General features: G+C 49.8%; 1 protein-coding gene across 3 annotated transcripts in view; it reads right to left on the reverse strand.

Moving 5' to 3' along the window:
* The window catches only part of LOC137622315 (Golgi-resident adenosine 3',5'-bisphosphate 3'-phosphatase), a 62893-nt gene that overhangs the window by 25883 nt on the left and 24266 nt on the right, over nt 1-12744 (reverse strand). For all 3 annotated transcript variants that reach the window (XM_068352886.1, XM_068352887.1, XM_068352885.1), the window contains exon 2: nt 3705-3931. In XM_068352886.1, coding sequence (XP_068208987.1) covers nt 3705-3899 — 195 coding nt within the window. In that variant the 5' untranslated portion in view covers nt 3900-3931. The remainder of the gene's footprint in view (nt 1-3704; nt 3932-12744) is intronic.

Raw genomic sequence — 12744 nt, forward strand, 5'->3', positions numbered from 1 at the left:
TTTCCCTTAGAACTACATCACATCTTCCTACTTTAGATATATATATACAGTATATATATATATATATATATATATATATATATATATATATATATATATATATATATATATATATATATATATATATGTATATATATATATGTGTGTGTGTATATATATATATATATATATATATATATATATATATATATATATATATATATATATATATATATATATATATATATATATATATATATATATATATATATATATATATATTTTATATGTATACACATATACATACCTACATATATACATAAATACATGCATACATATATATATATATTACTGTATATATATGGGTTATGGAAAAAATCCGCGAAGTGGTGAATCCGCGATGGTCGAACCGCGAAGTAGCGAGGGTTCACTGTATCCCGTTTGGACTTCTTCCGTCGTCACGAAAACCTTTCCCACTGGGAGGTAGACCACTTACTACACCTGTTGTTGCTATCACACCGTTGGCCCCTACAAAAAGGACAAAGAGCGTGAGGATCAGTCTCGACCGCCGACATGAATGTTCCACAGGGGTGGTCGGGAAACCCAGGGCAGGTGCGCATGATCGCAGAGGCCAACTTCACATATACAGAACTAGAAAAAGAAAAGACAAAAGTAATTAAATGGCTGCCAAATGATGGCGAGGATGAGAGCGGACAAGTCTGACCACCATCCGAGCCGAGAGCAAAGTGAGCTCAAGCACAGGTGTGTGTGTGGGGGGGGGGGAGCAAGCTACCCTCCCCTACCCCCACTAACTAGCGGTGTGGGTAGTAAACCCTCGTTAAAAATTAATGGCTCGTCATTTCAGCTACGTCGAAAGTAATATGACAAATTCGAAGATACAGTAATTTGTATTTTTCCTAACCATACAAACCTTAGCTATTTACATTGGGTTTACCTTTTAGCGCAGCTGAAATGGCGAGCCATTAGAATTTAAAGAGGGTGTATTACCCCCGCGCTAGTTAGCAGGGGGGTAGGGGAGTGGTAGCTAGCTACCCCTCCCCCCTCACACAGGTGAATGCTCACTTTCACTTAGAGGTAGGACTTGTCTTGGGGGACAGGGCTGGCGGGCAAATATGTGTAAATAGCTAAGGTTTGTATGGTTAGGAAAAATACAAATTATCTTCGAATTTGTCATTTGTTCCGTAACCGAAATACAAACCACGCTATTTACATTGGGTGACTTACCCCTTAGGTAGGGTGGAAAGTCCCCAGCCATACTGGCTTTGGCTTTACCCGTGGACTCAGAATCCGAGTGAGTCGCACTCGAGAAAAGGAGTCCCTGCACCTCACAAGTTCCTTGCTCCGCAAGGAACCGTATGACCTACATAAGCTTGTGTGTGAAGGAAGAAAGTGTGACCCGTCCTAGGCAGTTGACCTGGAGTTCCAGAAGGAACTCTGGGTTAGGACGTTCCCAATACCACCTCGTCAGGGTATGGGGGACGCGACAGTATTTACTCAATACTCGGAACACAAGGAAGCATGGTTTACCTGCAGAGGTTCGAGGTCAGCTATGCAGAGACCAGGATGCTGCTTCCCCGTAAAGGGGATGATGAAGAAAGAAATAAGGGCCAGACATACTTCTTTCGTTCATGCAGACTAAAACCTGATAACAATGCCCTCAACCTTCTGCTACCTGTCCAAAAAGGAGCCTGAGGTTAGACCAGCTGTTGTGTAGCCACCACAGAGCGATAGAAAACGTATCGAAACTCCTGTGGGTCACGCCCTGCAGGGAGCGGGCTGCGAAGGTCATTAGACGCTTCCAGACTCCAGCTTGTAGCACCTGCGTCACAGAGTAGTATTACTCGAAGGCGAGGGACGTTGCGATGTATCCAACATCGTGCTGTAGGGCGACGTGACGGGGGAGGGTCTGGAGACAGGTCGAGATGAATGTCCTTGAGTCCGAGCTGAAGAGGTATACTGGTGACTCTTCCCCGTGTCCTCCTTGTGCTCCCAAATCGGCTGCAACTGAGGACAAACTGCAGCTGTTCCCAAAGCTAACCTCTCGATTCCTTTACTGGCAAGAAAGAGAAGGTTTTGGGACATCAGATACAGAATGGAGACTCGAAATCTTGAAGGAATTGGACCGAAGGGCTGGGACTCCAAGATTCTGAGTCTAGCCAACCACTCAGGAGCGAACCTGAATGTTGCCTTCCCCTCTTCCTTAGAAAGGGCGGAGTCGTACGAGACCAAGAAGATTGCTTACACACTGGCCGCGGCCAGAGTGAGCAGGAGACCCAAGACGGAATACAATCCGAGGCCTGTCGTAAAGGGTCTTGAGAAGATCTCTTAAGGGACTAAAAAGTCCGAGCCATGCTCCAAGTTGGAGGTCTCACTCCGACTAGGGCAGGGACGATCGTAGCTTCGCATGAGCGAGGAAAGATCCAGCGGGCAGGAAAAAGTTATTCCTTTAAGCCTGAAGGTCAGGGAAAGGCTGAGCGACAGGCTTCATTGCCGAGACCGGAAAGGAGTTTCCTCCCGCCGAAAGGCAATAAGACCGTTATTGCTGGAGAAGAGGCCTCAAGGGAAGAGGTATATCTCCCACGGCACCAACCACCGAAGACTCTTCACTTCGCCTGGAAGACCCCTGCGGATGACTATCGCAGAAGAAGTGACCTCCGTCCCGCGACTGTAGCGGGTTGTCTTTTCCTGAGGAGGAGGCGTAGTGTCTCCAGGCATGAAGCCGAAGCGACGCCCCGGTTCGTGAAAGATGTTGCAGTGTGGTTGTTTGAGTAGTCTGTGCCGTGGGAGAAGCTCTCCCGGGAGTTCCGTCAGGGGAAGCAGAGGGTCCAGAAACCGTTCTGCGCATAGTCCCAGTGGAGCTCTCCCATTGAAAGGTTGACAGACAACCTGGTCTTGTTGAGACCCATTCTCCACAGACAAAAAGGAGGGAAGACGCAGGCGTCGAAGTTGTCCCACCATCACCGGAATGCATCTTGCCAGAGTCTCGGGGTCTGAGACTGGGGGGAAGAACAGCGGAAGCTTGAGGTTCCAAGCTGTCGCGATCAGGTCCCCCAGACCAGGACTTGCTGGTTACTCAAGGCCAAAGACCCCCAGGAGAGAGAGAGAGAGAGAAAGACCGAAGTCAAACTCGATCGCAACCCATAAAATTACGCCGTGGTGGCCTAACTGCCAAGGACTCCACGGAGATATCGTACAATACACACACAACTCTGAAAAGGAAACTTACTGATTTCTATACTCAAATATATATACAAACATGAAAACATGTTTACATATATATTGAGTAAAAGAAAAGTAAGCGATTAAGTAAAGACAAAACAAACAATGGCTGCCAAGCGAGGACCAAGACAGAGACGTCTGTCCCAGTCCGAGCCAAAAGTGAAAGTGAGCATTCACCTGTGTGTGAGGGGGGGGGGGAGGGGTAGCTAGCTACCACTCCCCTACCCCCCCCCCCCCCGCTAACTAGCGCGGGGGTAATACACCCTCGTTAAATTCTAATGGCTCGCCATTTCAGCTGCGCTAAAAGGTAAACCCAATGTAAATAGCGTGGTTTGTATTTCGGTTACGGAACAAACTCCTATTAAATAGTGTGGTTTGTATTCCAGTTATGGAACAAAATAATAATAATAAATCATAATAATAATAGTGAACTGTAATGAATATTGTCTTGGACAAGTGTTACTCTTAGGCAATACTGTACTTACAATTTTACCCCCTCTTTCCGCAGCATCAATTGCACCAGAGAGCAATCTCTTCAGGCTCACGGTTGTCAAACGTCCCTCATAATTCGACTGGCTGGAACTGCCAGAATTTCTGTACAATACAACAATGAAGAAGATCATTCCGCCAATGAGGGCAAGCCCAAATTTATTCAGGCGGACAGTTGCACCTAGATTCATCTTTAGAAATTTTGCATCAGTTTCTTTGGACTCTGCAATGAAAATAAGAAATATGAATAAAAATTCTTCAAAACTACAGTATCCTGAAACAAGTTAACACACCTTCCGATTGTTACAAATACTGTACCTCTATCACAATAAATAAGGACTTGAGACATCTTTGTCAACAATGGATAATTCAAAACGGAACATGACAACACTGAATATTCTTCAGTAAGGACACTGATGAAGGTTATCTCTATAGTTGTACCATTAAAGAAGCAAGAAAACAATTTCAAGTGTTAATCATTTCACGACTCCTACAGGAAGAAAGACCATGATTTGATTAAAAAGTAATAAGGTACCTCGAATAGCGCCAGGTATAATACGACAAATTTAAGAATAATTTTTATTTTTCCTAACAATACAAACATTTGAGAATACACTTTCGGTGAAGCTAGAAGACTAGCCATAAGATTTTTAGCAAGGTATAACTACCCTACCACTAGTTAGCGGTAGGGTAGTTATACCTCGCCAGTGCATTAATAAAGATGTCATTATGTACAGCTGTTACCCATTCTTACATAAGTACATGTTCATCTAATGTTACCTATTCTCATATAAGTATATCTTTTTAATGTTACCTATTCTCACATAAGTACATGTCTATCAGATATTACCCATTCTCACTTAAGTACACGTCTATAATCATTATGAGTTACCTAATCTCACATAAGTGCATGTCTATCTGATGTTACATAGGTAAATGTCTATTTGATGTTACCCATTCTCACATAAGTATTGGTGCAATGGGGGTCTCATGTATACTGAGAGAATTCACAGAAGCACTCAAGGTTACACACTTGTCGTCTGTCTGAAGCACTGTATACTCCAAAGAGCTAGGTCACTCAGGTGAAGGCACTCGTCCTTGCTTGCGATACTGCGCATGTGTGCACTCAGATGAAGGCAAGTAGGATTGTCTGCTCACGGGTTGGGAGGTATGCTCGCCAACACCAGAACCGCGTTTCCCATAGGAAGGTGCCTTAGAAGACATATCTCCTTCAGCAGTTTCAGAAGGGGGAGGTGGTCTGCTGAGATGGAACTCCTTCCTCTGGGCCCTCAAAGATGCAGAGCTGATGACATCTCTTGAAGGAGCAGCAAAACTCTCCTACTGTGCCCTCGCAGCCAGCACCTTCACTAACTGCTCCATGGAAAGAGGACCTTGCAGTCCCAAGGAGGACCACAACTAACATAAGGCATCATCCATCTGTAAATTTCACTAAGGAAGACAGGAAGGTCTCCTTTCCTATAGGTTTGCCATAAAGTTAAAGGGTCACCGCTCTTACCCGACCTGCTTTCATAGGCGACCAACGGGGAAGGGTCAGAGGAAGAAGTCGGGATTTTTTTTACTTTGAGGATGACCCTGTAGGCGAAGAATCTCTTTTAGACTTCTTCATCCTCCTCTTGCCATACGCTACCAACTGGGAGGGTGACCACTTCCAAAACTTGGCATAAGGAGAGGCCTGACTGTCGATGAGAAAAAATCTCCTTAGAGCTCACAATGGTGCAGCTTTTACTATCCGACACTCCTGGACATTTCCGCAGGCATCCCCACTGAAGACACGCAGTCGTTAACATGCTGGGAGAGAATATTCTGGCCAGCGAGAGCATCTGTCCTCACTGACAGCAGTATCAAAGTGACTACTCAATGAGCGAGCAGGGAGGCGTGGCTTCCAAACTCCCAGTCGCTAACTATCGACCACTTGTTTACAAGTCATCTTAAAATTTTAAGTGCCGTGTATTCCAGCTTTGCTGTTATCTCTCTTATGTATTCATACCGGAAGAAATGTCTTAAAAAATTTGAGTGTAAAACTCAGTCAACTGGGTGTAATTCTCATAGAAAAATACTAGATGCAATAGACCATACAGTAGGTATACAGTAAAATTTGTAGATCTAATTCAGGTTCAGTTTTACAAAAGAAATCAATAAATATATGATACTTTAATTTCTAGCCAAAAACTGTACGTAAACCATATATTTCTCCTACTCACTATTTTGTGTTTTATCTATTTTTGACCATGAATATTGGGGTAAACACCCATTAATGATTTTTGCCACCCACCCCTTATTAAAAGAATTATGAGGGATCCCAGAGGGGAACCGAGGTGTTGGATGGAGAAACACCAAAAACAAATGACTTTTAGCAATGCTAACGGTCAGAAATGCATAACAAACACAAGACAATTCAGAGATAATTTGTATTTTTCCTAACCATACAAACCTTAGCTATTTACAGTACATAGGGTTTACTTTCGGCGTAGCTGAAATGACGAGCCATTAGAATTTTAACGAGGGTTTATTACCCCCGCGCTAGTTAGCAAGGGGGTAGGGGAGTGGTAGCTAGCTACCCCTCCCCCCCTCACACACCGGTGAACTGCTTCACTTCCCTTAGAGGTAGGACTTGCCTTGGGGGACAGGGCTGGCGGGCAAATATGTGTAAATAGCTAAGGTTTGTATGGTTAGGAAAAATACAAATTATCTCCGAATTTGTCATTTGTTCCATAACCGAAATACAAACCACGCTATTTACATAGGGTGACTTACCTTTAGGTAGGGTAGAAAGTCCCCAGCCTTACTGGCTTTGGCTTACCCGGGGACTCAGAATCCGAGTGAGCAGCACTCGAGAAAAAGAGTCCCTGCACCTCGCAAGTTTCTTGCTACGCAAGAAACGTGAGGCCTACATAAGCTTGTGTGTGGAGGGAAGAAGTGTGACTTGTCCTAGGACGTCGACCTGAAATCCTTTAGCTGGAATTCTAGGCTAGGACGTTCCCAATACCACCTCGTCAGGGTAATGGGGACGCGACAGTATTAACTTATTACTAGGAACACAAGGAAGCATGGTTTACCTGCAGAGGTTTGAGGTCAGCTATGCAGAGAACCCAGGATGCTGCTTTCCCCAAGAGAGGGGAGGATGAAGAAAGAAGTAAGGGCCAGACATACTTCTTTCATTCATGCAGTCTAAAAACGGGTAACAATGCCCTCAACCTTCTGCTACCTGTCCATTAAGGAGCCTGAGGTTAGACCAGCTGTTGTGTAGCCACCGCAGGGCCGATAGAAAACGTATCGAGGCTCCTGTGGGTCACGTCCTGCAGGTAGTGGGCTGTGAAGGTCGTAGACGCTTCCAGACTCCAGCTTGTAGCACCTGCGTCACAGAGTAGTTCCTCTTGAAGGCCAGGGACGTTGCGATGCCTCTGACATCGTGTGCTTTAAGGCGACGTGACGGAGGAGGGTCTGGATTCAGGGCGTGATGGATGACCCTTTGAATCTAGGCTGAAAAGGCATTCTTGATGACCCTCCTCTCCGTCCTCCCTGTGCTCCCAAACAGGGCTTGCACGTGAGGACGAACTGCAGCTGTCCTTTAAGATAACCCCTCTGACTCCTTACTGGGCATAGTAGGAGAAGGTCTGGGTCATCTGTTACAGAATGGGGACTCAAAATCCTGAAGGGGTCGAACCGAAGGTCCGGGACTCCGAGATTTTGAGTCTAGTAACCAACTCAGGGACGAACCTGAACGTTACCTCCACCTATCCTCTTGAATGGGCGACGTCGTACGAGAGACCATGAAGTTCGCTGACACGCTTGGCCGAGGCCAGAGCGAGCAGGAGCACCGTCTTCCAAGACAGGTGACGATCAGAAGCCTGGCGTAATGGTTCGCAAGGAGATCTCTTAAGAGCCCTAAGAGCCCGAACCATGTTCCATGGAGGAGGTCTCACTTCCGACTGGGGGCAGGTAAGTTCGTAGTTTCGTATGAGCGAAGAAAGATCCAGCGAGGAGGAAATGTCTATTCCTTTCAGCCTGAAGGCCAGGCTTAAGGTTGAGCGATAGGCTTCCACCACCGAGAGCGAAAGGCGCATTTCCTCCTGCCGAAATACAATAACTCCGCTATTGCTGGAATAGTGGCATCAAGGGGAGAGGTACCTCTCCCACGACACCAACCACAGAGGACTCTTCACTTCGCCTGGTAGACCCTTGCGGATGACTTTCGCAGGTGTCGAGACATCCGCTCCGCAATTTGTTGCGGAACGCCTCTCTCTGTGAGGAGATGCTGGATGGTCTCCAGACGTGAAGCCGAAGCGATGCTACGGCTTGTGGTAGATGTTGCAGTGTGGTTGTTTGAGTAGCTCGTGTCGTGGGGGAAGCTCTCCCAGGAGTTCCGTCAGGAGATGCAGAAGTTCCGGGAACCACTCTGCATGATGCCGCAGCGGAGCTATCAGAGTCATCGACAGGTTGACCGATAGTCTGGTCTTGTTGAGCCCCCTTCTCAACAGACAGAACGGTGGGAAGACGTAGACGTCGATGTTGTCCCACCGTGTAGGAAGGCATCTTTCCAGAGTGCCTTGGGGTCTGGGACTGGGCGTAGTACAGCGGCAGCTTGAAATTCAAGGCTGTCGCAAACAGGTCCACAAGGTCAGGACTTGTTGGCTACCAGGGGGGGCCGAAGACCACTCGGTACTCTCTATCTGTGAGCCCCTGCTCAGACTGTCGGAGAGCACATTCCTTTGTCCGGAATGAAGCGAGCCGATAGGGTATTGAGTGGACTTCGGTTCATCTCAGTATCTCTACTGCAAGATGAGAAAGTTGATATGAAAAGGTACCTCCCTGCTTGTTGAAAAAAGCCACTACCGTGGAGTTGTCGTTCACGGAGTGACTCGCCAGGGTCTGTCGGAAGTGTTGAAGGGCCAGAATACGGCCTTCATCCTAGCAGATTGATGTGGAGGTACCCTTCTGGTTCTGACCATGGGCCTGAATCAGAACGTGCCCCCCCCCCCCCCCCCCTTTGTTTTGACGAGTCCGAGAACAGCATCAAAGGCGGGGGAAGGGCGAGAAGATCCTTTCCCTTGCAAAGGTTTCCGTAGGTCAACTACCACTGCAGGTCCATTCGTTCCGCAGGTCCCAAAGGGACCAGAATGTCCGGGGAATCGTTGTCTTGATTCCACCGGGACTTGAGCCGCCGATGCAGGGATCTTATCCTGAGGCGGCCGTTGAAACTAGCCTGGCCAAGGAGGAAAGGTGACCTAGGAGGCATAACCAAGATTGGGCTGGAAGCTCTCCTCATCTGAGGAAAGGTTCTGCGACTCTCCTCAGCCTTGCTATCCTGTCATCTGATGGGAAGGCTTGGAGATTGGAGTCTAATATCATGCCTAGATATCCCAGTTGTTGAGATGGAAGCAGAGAAGACTTTTCGAGAATTACCATGAGCCCTAGATCTTGGCAAAGTGCCAGAAGCTTGTCTCGGTGTCGAAGAAGGGTCGATTCCGAGACTGCCTGGGTTAGTCAGTCATCCAGAAAGCGAAGGAGACGGATGCCGCTCCTGTGTGGCCATGAAGATAATAGGATGAACATTCTGGGACACCTGCGGTGCTGTGGAGAGATCGAAACACAGCACCTTGAACTGGTATATCTTGTTGTCTAGGCTGAATTTCAAGTACAGTACTTCCTAGAAGACGGATGGATTGGGATCTGGAAGTACCCGTCCTTCAGATCCAGTGTGCACATAAAGTCTTGTGGTCTCACTACAAGCCTGATTGACTCTGCTGTTCCACGCTGAACAAAGTTTGTTCAACAAACTTGTTCAGGGCTGAGAGGTCGAGACAGGTCTCCAGCCTTCAGACGCTTTCTTACAAGAAAGAGTCGGCTGAAGAAGTCGGGGGAGGAGCCGTCAATGACCTTTTGAGAGCATCCTTCTAGAGCATGGTCTCGATTCCTGCCCGACGGGCTAGCCCCTTTGCCGATCCCATGGCATAGGAGCTCAGCGACACTGGATTCGCTGTCAGTGGAGGAAGAGATGTAAGAACGGGACGCGATATCCTTGGCTGATCACGGAGATCGTGCAGGAATCGGCCCCGAGTTGCTGCCACCTGAGCGCGCAACCTTAGGCATCCCCCCACTGGGGACCATGCAGGGGGGGTTGCCAATCCTAGTGTTTGCGGCCTCGGCCGCTCCCTCAGGATTATTGCCTCCCCAGGAGGACTTCCCGCCCTTCTTGTCTCTGACAGGAGGGGGCTGCTGTTTAGACACCTTGTGTTAGCTGCCAGGGCCGGTTCCGATGTCCTAGGCTGACGAGGCTGTTGTTGTTGAGGCGCTGGAGGCTTGTAGGGTCGTGATTCGACTTTCTCCACCTCTCAGCTGTCCATTCCCCATCCTTGGGCTCAAAACAAGGCCTTTCCAAGGGTGGAAGAGTGTCTGAGCTTGCCGACATCCATAGTTGGGACTTCCGAGAGGAACCTCTCGGTCACTGCATCTCAATGCTTCAACATCGAGTTTGCCCAAAAGTTCGAAACTTGGTGAGCCGGGAGACGATGGGGCTCGTGCCCGAGAGGAGGAGAGTTTCCATGACCTTCCTGGAGCTCTCCTTGGACAAATTCTCGGATCGCAACAGGATGCCCAGAGATCCAAGCCAGACGACCAGCCACGAAGTGGCCCGCTTGGCACACTTTGCTACTTTCTCCTGGCTTAAGATCTCCGAAGACGAGAATGTCACCTGCTGGGCGGAGAATTTCTCGAGAGAAAAACTCCCTGGTAAACCCCTTCCACGGAATGGTGGAGAGGAAGGGCTAAACCAGGTTCCCCCATGATCTCGAAGTACCTCCTCTACTGACGGCTGACAGACGCAGTGTCAGCGACTCCCGCTGGGGGGAAGGGAATCGAACGATCCTGAGGAGTAGAGATGATGGGGCCTGCCTGAAAAGAAGGAGAAGAATGTTGCCCAGACCTCTATGAAGATTCCTCCTGCTCTTGCACGTGCCATGCTCTGCGTTTACGGGGTGAAGATCGTGATCTGGAAGTACGCGCTCCAGAAGACTCGCCAGGTTGCCCGTGTTGCGAAAACCGACGGGAATCGCGGTCAAAATCGCCCTGGCGCTCGTGCGATAGTAAATCATTGGTTCGCGCGCGGGCGAACGTGGGAGCGCATGCGTGTGGGCGAAAGTGTGCGGGGGCGCGCAGGTGAGGGCGAGCACTGGCAGTCGGGAGACCGATGGCGCGTTGGCGAGCCATGTCGCGTTTTGGCGAGCGATGGCTCGCTGGCGGGAATCGCGCTGGCGGGAATCGCACTGGCGGGAATCACGCTGGCGCGATGGAAAACCGTTGGTTCGCGCGCGGGCGAACATGAGTGCACATGTGTGCGGGCATGTGGTCGTAAGGGCGAGCACAGGCGGCCGGGAGACCGATGGCGCGTAAGCGAGCGAGGGCGTGCTGACGAGCGATGGCGCGTCTTGGCGAGCGATGGCTCGTAGGTGGGCGAAGGTGCATTGGCAGGCGATGGCGCGTAGCGACCGATCACATACAGGAGAGTTAACGCGTGGGCGCGTATGAAACCTACAACGATTGAAGCGTTGAAAACGCTTGCGCGCAGACCAAGAATCGTGCGGGCGCGTAGGAGATCGCTGGCGCGTAAGGAAAGCCCGGGGGTGCCTGTGAGCGCCCGTGCGCTAGCTTAGGTGTCTCCTGGGCGGCGCGGTGTGAAGTGGAAGCGTGCTGGCGCGTTGGCGCGCTGGAACTGGAACCGCACGTGGGCACGCTTGGCGCGAAACTCTAGAAGGGCGCTGCGAGTCCAGAAGAACCTGTGAGCGCCTGTGCGCTAGCGTAGGAACTTCTTGAACTGCACGCGACGAGCCAGGAACCAGGAGATCGTAGGCGCGTAGTTGCGTGGCCAGAAGATATGCGCGGCCAGACGATATCAGCGAGGGTGCAGAACCAGAGAGATCGTCGGCGAGGAGGCGAAGGAATAAATTCCTTGCCTGCGCCCAGATCTGAAGATCGTGGGCGCGTGGGCGAACGTTGGCGAGTATTGCGCACATCAGGAAAGGGGGCGCAGATGCGCGCTGGCAAGCAGGTGAACGTGGAGTTCAGTGAAGAAATAATCTCCCTGCTTGCGCCCAGATCCGGAGATTGTGGGCGCGTGGGAGAACGTTGGCGCGCATTGCGCACATCGGAAAAGGGCGAGCAGATGTGCGCTGGCGAGCAGGCGATCGTGGGCGTTCAGGAGACCGTGGTGCACAAGGCGCGTAGCCGCACAGGTCTCAGAAGAGTTGGCGATCAGAAGATCCACGGCGAGACTCAGCTACAGGAGGTCGCTGGAGTGTTGATTCAGCAGAAGTCTGGTCCACAGCAGGAGAGAATACGAACTACTGCGCGCAGGAGAACGAGGTTGCACAGGTAAAAACCTGACACTAAAGGGACTTACAGTACAGTACTCACATTGTGAGATAAGCCCTTTGCCCCGAAGGGACCGGTGCCCGTTGGAAAACGGGGTGGAGTGGCGCCCACTGCGCTACTGCGTCCAGGAACGGGGAAGGAAGACAAGAAGATCTGGCAGGTGTCGGAGATCGCGAACGATCTGCCGACAGGACTAGCGAAGCAGCTGCAACGGTCTGTTCTCGTCGAGGAGGATCCTTTGCGGCTGAAGATGAAGATGACCACGGACAGGAGCACCATCATCAGTCCTCCGAAGGGGAGACTCTGTTAGTGAACTCCCCCGAGGGGGAGAGACACTCGCAGGAGAGACTGATGGACTCAGCTGCCCCCTCAAAGGATGTTCGGAGGGGGAAACTGAGCCATCAGCAACAACAGCAGGGGAGTCCTCTGAAGAGGAGTCTCTATGAGTGTCCTCTCTCGCGAACGAGAGGGGTGAACACTTCGTAGAAGAGACAAGAAGAACTGATGAAGGCGCCCCTTAGGGCCGTTGGATCAGCAAGCTGACCATAAAGAGCAAACCTCCGAAGAGGAGCTCCTGCAGCTACTCAGCCCCTTGAGCGTAGCTGCAAGTGCGACCGCTCAGCACCAAGAGCATAATCGCACGAATTC

Source organism: Palaemon carinicauda, chromosome 29 (assembly GCF_036898095.1).
Source record: "Palaemon carinicauda isolate YSFRI2023 chromosome 29, ASM3689809v2, whole genome shotgun sequence".
NCBI classification, from domain to species: Eukaryota; Metazoa; Arthropoda; class Malacostraca; order Decapoda; family Palaemonidae; genus Palaemon; species Palaemon carinicauda.